Source organism: Schistocerca nitens, chromosome 5 (assembly GCF_023898315.1).
Source record: "Schistocerca nitens isolate TAMUIC-IGC-003100 chromosome 5, iqSchNite1.1, whole genome shotgun sequence".
In the NCBI taxonomy this organism is placed as follows: domain Eukaryota; kingdom Metazoa; phylum Arthropoda; class Insecta; order Orthoptera; family Acrididae; genus Schistocerca; species Schistocerca nitens.
The window spans coordinates 582,721,643-582,736,607 of NC_064618.1; the positions used below are offsets into that span (position 1 = coordinate 582,721,643).

Here is a 14,965-nt window from a genome sequence, read left to right on the forward strand (position 1 = left end):
TTTCTTTTAAATTGATCTAAATTTGTAAATACTTTGACATGTCCTATATCCTTGTAAAAAGAGATCTACAGATGAATAAAGCTACTACTAGTACTACTACTACTACTACTACTACTACCACCACCACCACTACTACTATTTCTTCTACAATGACCTTGAGGTATTCTTTGATTTTTCCAGTCAAAAGCCCATTGTATAGAAACAAAGCCAATAAGACCAGATCATTACTAACTTTCCCAACAAAAATACATTTATCTGTATTCCTTTGAAATGAAACATCTTGTAAGGGGTCCGCAGGCCCTTACTACTAAGTTTGCGCTCACACAGGTCGACAGGGCAACTATCGAGTAGTGTGTGTGCAGGTCGCGAGAGCTAGAGGGGATTCACCGGAGTGCCGAGTGTGGCTTGGGTAGATTCCCGCGAGGCGGGAAGAACTGGGCGGAGAGCAGTTAGAGTTGAGATGTGCCGAGTCAGGGTGTGGTAGGTTCCCGCGAGGCGGGCAGAGCTGTGCAGAAGTCAGCAGTTGAATTAATGCAAATTACCGGCAAAGGGAGTAGCCAGTGCCGTGGTTTAACCCCTTTGTGTTAGGATTATACGGGAAAGTGAGAAAGTTTAATTACAGAGTGATTTCAGTGATATTTAGTGCCGCTATTGAACTTCCGCGTCCACCGTGCCGGCATTACTTGGATTACAGTGATTGGATGTTGCGTGTGACGATTAAGAATAACTAAAGAAACCTGTGCTGAGATTAGCCGTCATTAACAGTGTATTGACGAAGGCAGTGGCTGTCTCCTTATTTTGTGCTTTTGCTAAAAATATAGATCTTGTTTGTGGAACTGTGTTGTGTCCTTCTTACCACCAAACAGTACGTATTACAGTATTTGCAAAGGACAATACGGAATGTAACATCCTCTGAGCAGTCCAATCCGATTGCCAGCCCATTAGGTACACGGTCACATTAATCAATTATCTAAATTTTGGGCTGCTATTCAGATCCCGAACGAGCGGGAACAATAATAATAAATAAAAAGGACATGTTACAATCTTCAAGAATTTACAAAATGTTTGATTCCAACAATGGGGCGCCTGCTTAAAACTGTACATTGATTTTTTGAGCTTGCATTAACATTTGTTCTAATCTAGCATTGTGCCTTGTGGGACTCACATATAAATTTTTCCATTTAATTTTCCATATAAAGACATGGTTTTTACATCAAATTGCAACATTTCAAATTCTTTTTTGGCTGAAATCATAAGCAAAGTGCATAGTGAACCATACCTAACTCCTGGCAAGAAAGTTTCATTGCAGCCTTGAATGACAAGTCGAGCTTTATATCAGGGGTCATATTCAATTTTTGATCCTGGGATTTTGAAAATCCAATTCGAATCTATTATCTATTTGGGTCTTTTTTCACACAGTAACACAAATCTCAATTGTTTGAAGTACCGTAAGGTCCTTTTCACTTGCTTATTTCCTCCCCCCCCCCCTCTCCCTCTCTCTCTCTCTCCCCCGCCCCCCCCCCCTCTCTCTCTCTCTCATTCTCTTTATACTGAAGTCAAAACTGCTTATTCAAAAGTGTTCCACAATGCATACCGATGGAAAGGTCATTATGGATATACAGGCTCTCAGAAAACGCTGGAAGTTATAATATGTCATCAAGTGTGCAATAGTGACATCATTGGCAGAAGAATGGGGTGTGACTTGAATTTGGGAAGACTGTGACTAAGGGCTTCCTAACTAACCATGTTGTGCAAAGCATGAATACTTCTTATAGGCATCAAAAACTATAATCAAAAATAAAATTGTATCTAGCATGAAGAGGATTTGGTGCCAGGACATGTACGTGTGAGTAATAGGACCTGCTACCACTGCCTAACAAAAGAAGAAAGTGTTACATATGTTTAAATGACATCAAGCATTCCACAGTATGTATGAGTTGTTCCACACATGCATGCATAAAGCACTGCAAGGTGATCTGCACATCCTGTAGCAGTAATAATAAATGAGCAGTTTACACCATGTAATGTGTAAGATGTTATGCCTCTATACTGAAAGATTAATGTTAAGTTCAAAAATCAATTATTTGGAAATAAAAGATGATTCAACTATCACTGAAATGATTAATATCCTTTTAAAAGGGAATAAAAATATATACTTCAAGTAGATGTCTCTCGCAGTTTAAATTGAGTGATAATGTACATAATAATACCAGAAGGAAAATAGTATTCATTTGTCATATTATGATTATCTTTAGCACAAAAATGGGCATACAATGCTGCAGCTAAAATTTTTGATTATTTACCCAAAAATGTTGTTTCTTGGCCACAGTTTATCAGAGGCCAAGAAATGACTGGACCACTCTGTTGCTGTACATGCCACCCAACACAATGTCCTTCATTTCAATGACTGCTTCACCACCTGTGCCATCTGGATCATTCCCAACAACACCAGCTTTTCTGAACTGCACAGGTGGGAACTCTTGCTGCAATATATCTTATGTTCCCATAACCCTCTTGCCTCAGCCTTCGTTAGGCATTGTCCTTACCCATCTACCCCTTCCCTGTTCCCATTCAAGTACTGCACAGCCCTCTATTTCACCAATGCATCCAGTCTCTTCAATGCACTCCTTTCCCCCTAACCCCCCTCTCTCTCCCGTCCTCCATCTAACCTCTTGACTGCACCTAGCTGCCCCACTCTCCATCTCATCCCTGCACACTTCCAGTAGCACTTAACCATTCCCCACCTCTATCCTGCTATCCATCCTCCTCCCCACCCCAGCCTCCTCCTTACCCCCATCCAGAGGCTCCCATAATGCCCTGCTGCTTCCAGTCTGGCTCCAAATGCCAGAGACTGTGGTCATCTGAGTGTGTGTGTGTGTGTGTGTGTGTGTGTGTGTGTGTGTGTGTGTGTGTGAGAGAGAGAGAGAGAGAGAGAGAGAGAGAGAGAGAGAGAGAGAGAGAGAAAGAGAGAAAGTTATGTTAGCATGAGTCTGTGCATGTGTGTTTTTGTCTATTTTTGACAAAGGTCTTGTTGGCTGAAAGCAAACTTTGTGACAGTCTTTTTGTTGTGCCTTTCTGCAACTCAGCATCTCCATTATATGGTGAGTAGCAACTGTCCTTCTCATTATATGATTACTTACCCAGTGGTAGAAAGTGTCTGGCAGACAATAAACTAAAATTTGAAAACCAACTGAAAAAGTTTTTCCTTGACAACTCTTTCTATTCCACAGAAGAATAACTATTATTGCAATGAGTAGAAGGCAGCAAGTAGGAATTACTAACTCACATCTGTATATTTAGTAGTTTCATGTCCAACACACCTGTCACATTGTTTGTGTATCATAATATCATGCAATTACATAAGGGTTAAGTACATTTGAATTCTTATTCACAACTCCCCACATAATTTCTCTTTTATGTTTTTTGTTACTGATGATAGGAGGCAGTATCATGAAAAACTGTGATGTGTGCCATCACAAAACAAGAGACAAATATAATTTTCATGTAGACTTTACCTCCTTGCTGACAACACAAAATTTTACAGCGTGAAGGTTTCAACAAGCTCCCATGCACTTAATATAAAAATAGAAGTTCAGAACCCCAAGTTCAAAAGGTAGTTAAATACATATTTCAATAGCCACTCTTTCTACAAATTATCTGAATATCTAATTGCAGCCATTGTATAGCTGTATTGGCTCCATAGGAATAGCAATTATCATTGTAAAGCTGTATGACAGGTAAACAGGACTGAGTATTAGCAGATGCAGCCAACTATTTTCTTTGAAAAATATCATTGTAATCAAGTAAGTGTTAAACTAGAAACTGGAGATAAACAGTAGCTATGCAGTATAACTGAGGAGGGAGCATACTTTTTCATAGCTGCTGCTTTCTTTCTATTGTACATGATTAAATATAGCTATCATAAGTGTCATAGTATAAAGCAGTATATTGATAGTTTATTGTTAATACAATACACAGGTTAATTTCAATGATTTAACATCTTTTGCTTAATGTATACTTTGACTTGATTCACATCCCTGATGAAGTCTACAGAACACAGTGAGTGAATGAGTGAATGATGATGAAAGAAGCTAGGACAGAAAAATGAATATAAAAATACACACATGCACACAGTTCACTCCAGAAAACTATAAAATTTTTAACAGAATTGCTGACTAGAACTTACCTACAGAAGAGTAAATATTACTACTGCCAATAAGTATACACAAACTATAGTGTCTTGTATTTTTTATCTGTCTATTAGCAGGTTTGATATTTCACCTTCTGAAGGTAGGTAATTTATACAAACACCACCAAAAAAACACTCTTTCAGAATGAGTGGTTCTTTCATCTTGCAACAAACACAAATGTGTTGGAATAATAAGAGATACAGTAAGAAGAAGATGATAAAAGATAAAATCAAAAAAGTTGCAGGTAAGAGACAAAAATTTCAATACTTAGAAGAAAAGGATATGTTAGTGAACAGGTCATCAACAAGGACAGAATAGAAAAACTAATAATGCAAAAATTGTAAACATAGATTAAGTAGAAATTTGCAGCAAAAGAGACAAATGAAAGATAATGCAAAATATGACAGAGAGGTTTGGTTACCATAAAGCAGCTACTGGTAATGAGGTGAGGGTCAGCTGGAATAAAATGTATGCAGAAGAACATACCAGCTCTGCAAAGTTCTGATGCACTGTTGCTGGTATAAAGAATCCAAGTTGCTCACATGGTGAAGCTTTACGTGTGCTCACTATTATGTTATAGAACCTTTTCTTCAGCAAAATACTGTATGTGCTCTCTGCCTCAGTGCATTCTCGCTGTACAGCTACAGTGTACCAGCTGTGTATTCATCTGGTAGAGTGAGCTAAACAGTGTGTGTGTGTGTGTGTGTGTGTGTGTTAGCTGAAAATGGGATTTGTCCAAAAGCTAGCAAAGTTTTCAGCCTTGCATATGTACCTCTTGATGACTCTGTGCCTCCTCTATTCTGTGAGATGTTACCATTACTACATTATTCACATTCTCCCAGAAGTTTCTGTTACCAAAAATAAGTAAATACCTCATCCAGTGTGTGTCCTTAATAAATTTCTTTCCATTATTTATCTAGAAAAACCCATGAAACTATTGTTTTCAATTTTCAGCTAAACCTGATTTATGAGAATTATTTTTGGTACAATTTAACTATCATGGTCTGAAATATTATTTATTGAGGTTCACATTTATTTCCAGAAAGACAGTTGGATTACTGAGCGAATAATTAATTGATCTCTTGTTGGGAACACTACTGTGGAAAACCAACCCATACTGGCTCTTAGTGACCCTAGTTGCATTCACTTGGTACTATCTGGGACACCAACTTCCTAATCATTTTTCCAAAAATGTGTTAGTAACCTTTGTAATTGACTAACAACATTTTGAAACATTTCCTGCAGGGGATCTGTACACTGTCAGAGTGACTTTTTTACAGGTATCCAAGTCTATTACTGAAGCACATCACTCAAAGTGCTGTTCAATGTTGTTCTCTCCTAAATATATAGCTTTGTTCATTATTACACTTTTTTTTCATATGGAGGCATTCTCCCTTTCACTATATTATGCCTTCAGTAATATGATAATCTCCATTGCTAACAAATGATGTTCTGTTAAGCACAACACATCCGTAAAAACAGTTTTTTAGTTTTGCTTTCCTTGAAGTGATGTGATAAGTCCAACATTCTATTATTTAACAAGTCTGTTATGATCTGCTGAAAAGGTCAAAATGTATTTTGATTTTCATCCTTTATGCAGTTGAAATGATTTTATTTGTTCCTCCACGAATTGTAGAAACGCTGTGTTTCAGAAATATTTACCCGTAAGAAGCACTAGTGCGAATGTTGGTAGTCTCAGGGATTTTGAGGATGATGCTTGGCTAAACAGTATGCTCCTGGAAATCAACTTAGCAATTGACCTCTTAATAGAAACTTTCAGATGCTCACCATGCCATGTGTTGCATGGCCACGTCAGAGGTGATGTATTAATCAACCCATTTACCACCACATTTCCTTGTGTAACAGCTAAAGATCTACATTTACATGTTTGACTGAACATTTCATTTAGGGCTGGGGAACACCATTCAAAATGAGATAAAATCTCCATGTTAGTGTGAGGAGCTTTCTCACACAAGCACCTGATTTCATCCTTAAACACGCAACTGAAGTTAAAACAATCCAAACAGTAAGGTATTCTTTATTAAGTCTCTCCCCAAAGAACTTTAATAACGTGTGACATTTCAGAGCATTGAATGTCAGCTACATAAAATCCTACTTACTTGTTATTCACTATCCAGGGAGTTCTGTACTAAACATTACATACAGTTTGATGACTACTCTCAAGATGACAAGCCTTCTTGGCCTTTTTAATGTTCTGACTGCTATTATACTTAAACTTGTACATTATTTTCTCTATCTTACAAATCTGTCGCTTAACACCCAATCTAATGGGGAGTGAATCTATTGGAGATATGCAGACTAAAAGTAGAATACTCTTAGCACTTCTAAAACATCCTTCCCACCTTCAAAACATTGACCACAGTCCAGTAATGTATCCTATTCATAATGTTACTGCTGCCATTTATAGCACTCAGCTATTCTAATGCTGCTTGCACTATGGAAAAATGAGCACAACTCTTGCACTCTACTGCCACTCTCTTTGATGAAGTAGATAGTCCCAATGCTGAGGATGGTATTTATAATACCTCATTTAGAGTGAGGGATTATTTCACTGAATGTCAAATAAATGAGATGACAAGATTTGCAGGCTGCACGATATTAATTTCAGATGTTGGGAAGACAACAATAAGCTACATCAGGGTTGTAAGAGAAAGAGGACAGGATAATTCAAGTTTTTATTGAAATAAATCGAAACCATGATCTCACTTTTGGATAGCAGGAAATATGAATCAATGTTATGTATAGCAATTATCTTAATTAATGAGCTGAGTGGTGCAAGACTTACTACAATTTGGTAATGAGGTGATGTAATTTTTATTGTACATGCCATGAATTGCATTGAACAAAATTGTCAGTGATCTATTAATGAGAAGTGAAAAGGATTTCTTTGTTGAATTAGAAGCTACATTTTTTAACTATAATCAGACAATTTTCTAGTGATTATTCATCAGTGTAAACTGCAGAAGTAATATCTAACAGCTACTGCACTTTGTGATATATAATTTTACATCTCTGGACATTCTGTTTCATAATGAAATTTGTGGAACATAATGAATGACTTTTGGCTAAACATGCAACTTAAGATGCATAGTTATAATTAACTCTAATCAATTATAAGACATTTGTGACATGTAGAAATGAAATGTGTATTGAATTTTCATGCTGTTTTAGGAAGACAAAGGGAACACCGAATATAGCATCGTAATTGAGGCATCACAGACCTTAAATAATTATGAACAAGCACAAACTACTCTTATAATAAAAACTAATGGGATGAAGACAGGTAAATACTTTCAGCTATGCTCTCCTGAAATATTATCGTCAGTGTAAACATATAAAATTGATGCCAATCTGAAATTCTGACAATGTGTTAAGTTTCTAGAAACAAATGAACATTCTATAGTCATAACTTTTTTATTGGAGATGTACAGAGAGGAGAGAATGTATGTGTAGTTTTCATTGTAAACTTTCCAAGTCACTGTCTGATTTCAGCTTCCTTAGAACCAGAATGTAACAGGTAAATTCAAGGTCAGTTGTTTTATATGTTTTAGCTATATATCAACCAATTAATTTCTCTCTCTTCCTGTTCTATTTATTTATTTATAGTCAATGTAGGAAAAGATAGATTGCTACTTACTATAAAATGAGACATTAAGTTACAGATGGGCACAATTAAAAGACACTTACACATAAGCTCTGTGCCACAGCCATTGGAAAAAGAAATAGAAACACACATAATTCATTCACACAACATGCACACCTCATGCACACATGCAACTTGGGTCAGAACTGCCAGTGCTGGTGGTCATGTGTGCATAGGGTGTGCTTGCTTGTGTGAGTGGATGGTGTGTATTTCTCCTTCTTTTTCTGGTGAAGGGTGTAGCCAAAAGCTTGTGCGTAAGGGTCTTTTAATGTTGCCTGACTGCAACTCACCTTGTCATTTCTATGGTAAGTAGCAATCTCTCCTTTCCTAAATTGGTGATCCTCCTATCGGGAATTTTCATTGTTTTATTTATTTATTGTTATAATTATGAACAAAAAGTTGCTATTTTTCTTGTTGAAATTTATAGATTAGTACTACACTGAAAGCTATAAATGGTCTTTCTAACAGAGAAAAGTAACAGTAAATACCAAAATTGTATTACAAATTGCCTGTTGGCATATGTTCGGGTTCTTCAGCTGATGTTTGATTCCATATTTCTGGATTTCTGGAAGTGGCTTGTAGTGAAATTATGTGCTCATGGAATATCATTTCAGTTACATGACTGGATTCGTGATTTCCTGTCAGAGAGGTCACAATTTGTAGTAATTGATGGAAAGTCGTCAAGTAAAACAGAAGTTATTTCCAGCATTTCCCAAGGTAGTGTTATAGGCCCTTTGCTGTTCCTCTTCTAGATAAATGATTTGGAAGACAATCTGAGCAGCCATCTTAGGTTGTTTGAGGATGACTCTGTTATTTATCGACTAGCAAAGTGTGAAAATTGGCAATTGACCCTAAATAATGAAAAGTGTGAGGTCATCCAAATGAGTGCTGAAAGGAATCTGTTGAACCTCAGTTACTTGATAAATCAGTCAAATCTAAAGGCCATAAATTCATCTAAATACCTAGGAATTACAATTATGAATAAATTAAATTAGAAGGATGCATGGAAAATATTGTGGGGAAGGCTAACCAAAGACTGCATTTTATTGGCAGGACACTTAGAAAATGTGACAGATCTCCTAAGGAGACTGCCTACACTATGCTTCTCTGTTCTCTTTTAGAATACTGCTGCGCTGTGCAGGATCCTTACCAGATATGATTGACAGAGTACATCAAAAAAGTTCAGAGAAGGGCAGTATGTTGTGTATTATTGTGAAATAGGGGAGAGAATGTTACTGAATTGATACAGGATTTGGGATGGACATCATTAAAACAAAAACGTTTTTCATTGTGGAGGAATCTTCTCACGAAATTCCAATCACCAAATTTCTCCTCCAAATGCAAAAATATTTTATTGATTCCATCTGCGATGGGGAGAAATGATCACCATGATAAAATAATGGAAATCAGAGCTCATACGGAAAGATATAGGTATTTGTTCTTTCTGCGCACTATACGAGATTGGAATAATAGAGTATTGTGAAGGTGGTTCGATGAACCTTGTGTGTGTGTGTGTGTGTGCTATCAGATGTAACAGCAATGTAGTTGTATGTTAATTTATATTTTTATGCACTGTGATTGTTTTGACCATGTGGTCACAATGGCTATTGGTATTTTAATAGTAAATTAATCATGTTTACCCTTGTCCCATATCAGGTGTACTACGAGATCATTCTTGGACTAAATAAATAAGTAGATCTGTGTACAGTCTTGCACTGGTGCGAAAATGAGTTGCACTCAAGGAATTGTGGGTTTCTCTTTGTGAAAATCTGTAATATAAAAGCTCAGCAGTCTAAGACCCCAAAAAATAATACTACACCTAATGACCGGTAGGAAAATATTGATGGATAAGCAGAATATGATTGTCTCAGACTGATATAGTTATCCAGTGAGCTCCTGCTTGTCATGTATGTGTGGAGTTTCAGTATGTGCTAGGACTGGAAGAAAGGGAATAATGGTTGGCCACAGTATTGCTGAGATCATCATTATAGCTTCATGGAACTGGATGCCAACCTTTTTTGCACTGAAGCTCCTGGCCCACGCTGGGGCACAGTACAAACCAACACTACATACAAGAGCCAGTGCTGAAGTGCGTAATGTCCCCATGGTTCAGTTTTATTCCCAGGTATTTAGTGGTTCTCTCATGTCTTGCGTGGCCCATTACATTTAGTGTTAGTTCTTTGTTTACTTCCCTATTTTCTATGTGCATCACTGTACTTACATTTGAGTTGATGATTAAATGCCACTCACTATAGTATTTTTCAAGGGTTTCCATACCAGTTTTAAATAATTCTTCTAATTTCTCAAAATACTTCACTTGTACTGCTATTGCAAGGTCATTGGCATTAGGAGACATATTTAATTTAAAACTGGGATATCAGATATGAGGGGATTGATGAGAACTGGTGCCAGTGCTGATCCTTGCATTGTTCCATTTTTCAAAACCTTGTGTTTGCTTACCCTCCCATTTAATTCTACTACAAATTTCTGTTTTCTTGGCATGTTTTTTAGGGGTTTCCCAGTTTTCTTGCATTTGAGAGACTTCATTAACTTGTAGATAAGACCTTGAATCCAGACTGTGTCACAGGCAGATGTGAGGTCAAACAGCACCACTCTAATCTACAAATTATTTTGAAAACCTCACTCTAGATTAGTTGTGATGGCTAGGACTTGGTCACAGTAGCTTCTATTCTTTCTGAACCCTCCCTGTATTATGGTAGTATCTAGTTGATAATTGGTCTGTTTTGCCCAGAGATCAGCAAGATGGCGCCGAATGAAAAGTCTAACGACACGTCTGTCTCTACCAAAAAGGAAAAAATCAGCGGTTCTACATGTAAGCAATACAGAAAACGTGTGATAAAAGGAATCTTATGCGTAAAGTGCAATTTTTGGCTTCATGAGAAGTGCGCAAAAGTGAACCTGAAATTCATTAGTGACGAAGTTCCGTGGACATGCACCGACTGTTTGCAGTGGGAAACATCAGAACTTGTAAATACCATAAAGTCAAAAGAAGAAATAATTAAAGTACTACAAAGTGATATCGGAACTCTCAAAAAAGAGATTCAGTCTCTGAAAGAAGAAAACGCAAAACTAAAAAGTGAATCGGCAAGCTGCGTATGTGGAAACCCATTACAGAACAAAACAAACAAATCTGAGGACTCTTTTGTGCAAACTCCGTTCGCGAGCAAAAAACAAAACCGTGAAAACTTACATGTGCATATTCCGGCAAAAACAGTGGCAGAAAGCGAAACATGTGGAATTTCAAGAAACTCCCGCGTGAAAACTCCGTTATTGGGAAGTAAACAAACTTATGTAAACTCGGATATGCAAATCCCAGTGAAAACAGTAGCGGAAAACGATTCGTGCGGTAAATCTGTAAGCAAATATAAGTGGAAAACTGTGATGTATAAGAAAAAAGACAAATGTGAAAGAAATCCAGCAAAACAGATCGACAAAAGTGATTTCTTTGTCATCGGCGATTCCATGTTAAAAAATGTAGTGGTTCCGAACTGTAAAGTCGAGGTTCGCCCTGGAATCCGACCACAGCTGATTGTGAAACATTTCAACAACATTAGGAACACGGAAAAATCCAACCAAAACAACAATGATTCCAACACAAATTTTAAAGGCGTGATAATTCACGTAGGGACAAACTCTATTAGAAGCAGCAGACAAGAAGAGGGTCAACAGAAACGTCCGATCTTACTCGTCGGCTTTGACCCGTGACGTAAGCGTGTTGTGGTGTGTGACGTCATTACGGCGCGGAGTTTGGTTTGCGATTGTGGCGTGTTTGTAGATGTCTTGTTTTTATTTGTGGTGCTCTAGGGTGGGCTGGGTAGGTGGGTGGGTGGTTTATTTTGTTGTATAGTGTTTGTGTGTTGTATTTTGGAGTTGTGGGGGAGGGGGTTGACGTTTGGGTGGGTTGGGTTTTTATTTTAGTTCAGTATTTTTTCGTTGGTGTGTGTGTGTGTGTTTTTGTATGTGTGTGTGTGTGTGTGTGTGTGTGTGTGTGTGTGTGTGTGCGTGTGTGCATTTGTGTGTGATTGTGGTGGCCAATCTAGTTTGTGGAGCTGGAACTTTTTTGAGGTAAGTTCCGTTTTTTTTTTTTTTTGGTTATTTATGTATGTTTTGTGTATTGGGTATAGGTTGGAAACATCCGATCTCACGCGTCGGCTTTGACCCGTGACGTAAGGGACCTACACATTGATCTGTAGCGTAGCCCTGAATACGAGGTTAGGTTGGGAGTTTTTTTTTGGAATGCGGCCGCGGCAGCGGCCGCCTATGATTCGAAAATATTGATTTGACACTAATGAACATGTATACGTAATATGAAGCAATTTGATGAACATATTGATCTGTAGCGTAGCCCACTTGAGGTTAGGTTGGGAGTTTTTTTTTTTTGGAATGCGGCCGCGGCAGCGGCCGCCTATGATTCGAAAATATTGATTTGACACTAATGAACATGTATACGTAATATGAAGCAATTTGATGAACATATTGATCTGTAGCGTAGCCCACTTGAGGTTAGGTTGGGAGTTTTTTTTTGGAATGCGGCCGCGGCAGCGGCCGCCTATGATTCGAAAATATTGATTTGACACTAATGAAGCCTGTGGGGGGATGGGGGGGCACTGCAGACTCCCCCCACCGCATAACGACACATGATGATCAAATTTTGAAAAAAAATGAAAAATTTTTTCCGTACCTGCTAAACTGCATAAGTGCCGATGTATGTAGGTGTAAGGGAAGCTTTCGTTTCTTAGTTTTCTATTGGGGGATGTGATCGGTAGGTTCTGTTGAGCTATATAGGTTAAGGGAAGTGTCCGATTATGGATAGGAATGTGTTTTTTGGTATTTGGTCAGTTTTGTGATGTTGATTTATTTCGTTGTTTTGCGTGGTTTTGAATGGCGGTCGGTGGCTACATTTCTGTATATTTAGTTTCTCCCCACCCAAAAACCCCTAATTTCCCACGCTTGTCCCGTTACAGTCATTAGGCTTTTTGTGAAACTTGTGTATTTCAGTGTTTACAATACGTATGCGATGTTTTTATATCCGCCATATTGGAATTGTTTATAGTCGTTTCCGCGGTATTTGTGACGTCATGGGTCAAAGCCGACGGGTAAGATCGGACGCTTCTGTATTTCCCTATCCAAGAATACCATATGCAAACAAAAAACGTGAGTGTAATCATAATAAGGAAGCAGTTGAACCAAAACAGAACGACATTAAAACGAAAAAAAGTGGGAATGCGAATAGTGCTGGAAAAAATTACTTAACAGTTGTTCACCAAAATATATGTTCCCTAGCAAATAAGACCCAACAGCTAGAAGTGGAGCTGGAGTCTACAGAGTGCTCAGTTGTTTGTCTCACTGAGCATTGGTGCAATGAGGCTGAAATTAATCAGTTAGTCTTGCAGTCTTATAATTTAGCGTGTGCATACTGTAGGACTTCTATGAAGTGTGGAGGGTGTTATATTTATGTAAAACAAAATTATTAGTATAAGACCAGAAGCGATTTATGTGTAATCAGTGAAGAGCAACATTTTGAACTGGCAGCAGTTGAAATCAGGGACCAATACAGGTGTAGGAATTTGATTATCTTATGTATATACAGATCTCCTAGTGGAGACTTCAGTATCTTTTTCTCCAAACTTAATCATGTTCTTAACAAGATATCCACTCCAAAGAACCACATTCTCATATGTGGAGACCTAAATGTTGATAAACTGAATCCTGATTCTACATGGGACTCATTACAAAGTCTTGCTCAAAGTTTCAATTTAGTTCCAATGGTTAACAGTGCAACCAGAATAACAAAATACTCAAAGACAGCTGTTGATCAGGTATTAACAGATTTAGGCAAAGATAACTGTGAGGTGGTGGTAGCAGAGCTAGGATTATCTGATCACTCAGCTCAAATCATTAATATAAAAGTGGCTCCAGAAGAAACAAAGAAAATGAATATTTACAGACGAATTTTTTCTAAAAAAAATAGACATGAGTTTGCCAAACAGATAGCAGGACAAACATGGGACTCAGTATACTCAGAAGTAGGTGCAAATGAAAAATTCAAAAATTTCATGACATTGTTTAAATTAAATTTTGAAGAAACATTTCCTAAAGTATTATGTCCATTATCAACAGCAGGAAAAAGCAAGTGGGTCACAAAAGGAATAAAAAAATCATCTGAAACACTAAAGTACCTGAGCTCCATTAAACACAACCAAACTAATCCTGCTTTCTCACTCTTTTATAGAAGATATAGGAAAACATATAGGAAAATATTGCTTGCAGCAAAGAGAGCTCATAACTCCAAAATAGTGCACTGTGCTGAAAACAAAAATAAGGCAGTATGGAATATTGTGAAGCAGGAAACTGGTACCAGGAAAATAAATCTGTCAAACTTGAAAATCAAAGAGGAAGGTACTCTAATAAAAGACCCAATATATTTGGCAAACTATATAAATGATTATTTTAGTAGCATAGGAATAAAATTACAGGAAAATTTTCTAACAGCCCCTCAGGTCAAAAAGCTAAATAATGGTGTATCACACTCAATGGTGTTATTCCCTACAACACAGGAAGAAGTCTATAAAGCAGTCAGCAAACTGAGAAACAAAAACTCAGCTGGTCTGGATGAAGTCCCCATTTTTATAATTAAGGACTGTGTCAAGAGCCTACTTCCACCTTTAGTTGATATTATAAATCAATCTTTCAAGCAGGGCTACTTTCCAGACTATTTAAAATATGCGAAATTACTACCTCTCTTCAAAAAAGGTGATGCAGGAATAATTGAAAATTATAGGCCAATTTCTCTGCTATCATGCTTTGCAAAAATATTAGAAACTATTATGAAAGATAGGCTAATGAGTTATTTAAATAAATACAACTTACTGTCTGTTGACCAGTTTGGATTTCGATCAGGGAAAAGCACAGAATCAGCAACAGCACACCTCACAAAACACATTCTAGAAGCATTAGATAAAGGGAACTACACAACAGGTATATTTCTTGACCTAACTAAAGCGTTTGATACAGTAGACCACAACATATTGTTAAATAAGTTAGATGAACTTGGAATAAGGGGACTTGTGAACAAATGGTTCCAGTCATA

General features: G+C 37.4%; 1 protein-coding gene across 2 annotated transcripts in view; it reads left to right on the forward strand.

The window, feature by feature from the left end:
- Window positions 1-14,965, forward strand: part of LOC126260885 (integrin alpha-4-like) — a 534,755-nt gene that overhangs the window by 315,104 nt on the left and 204,686 nt on the right. For both annotated transcript variants that reach the window (XR_007546657.1, XM_049958327.1), the window contains exon 14: window positions 7,383-7,494. Coding sequence is in view for 1 of the 2 variants with exons in the window: in XM_049958327.1 (XP_049814284.1) it covers window positions 7,383-7,494 (112 nt within the window). In the remaining variant the exon portion in view is untranslated. The remainder of the gene's footprint in view (window positions 1-7,382; window positions 7,495-14,965) is intronic.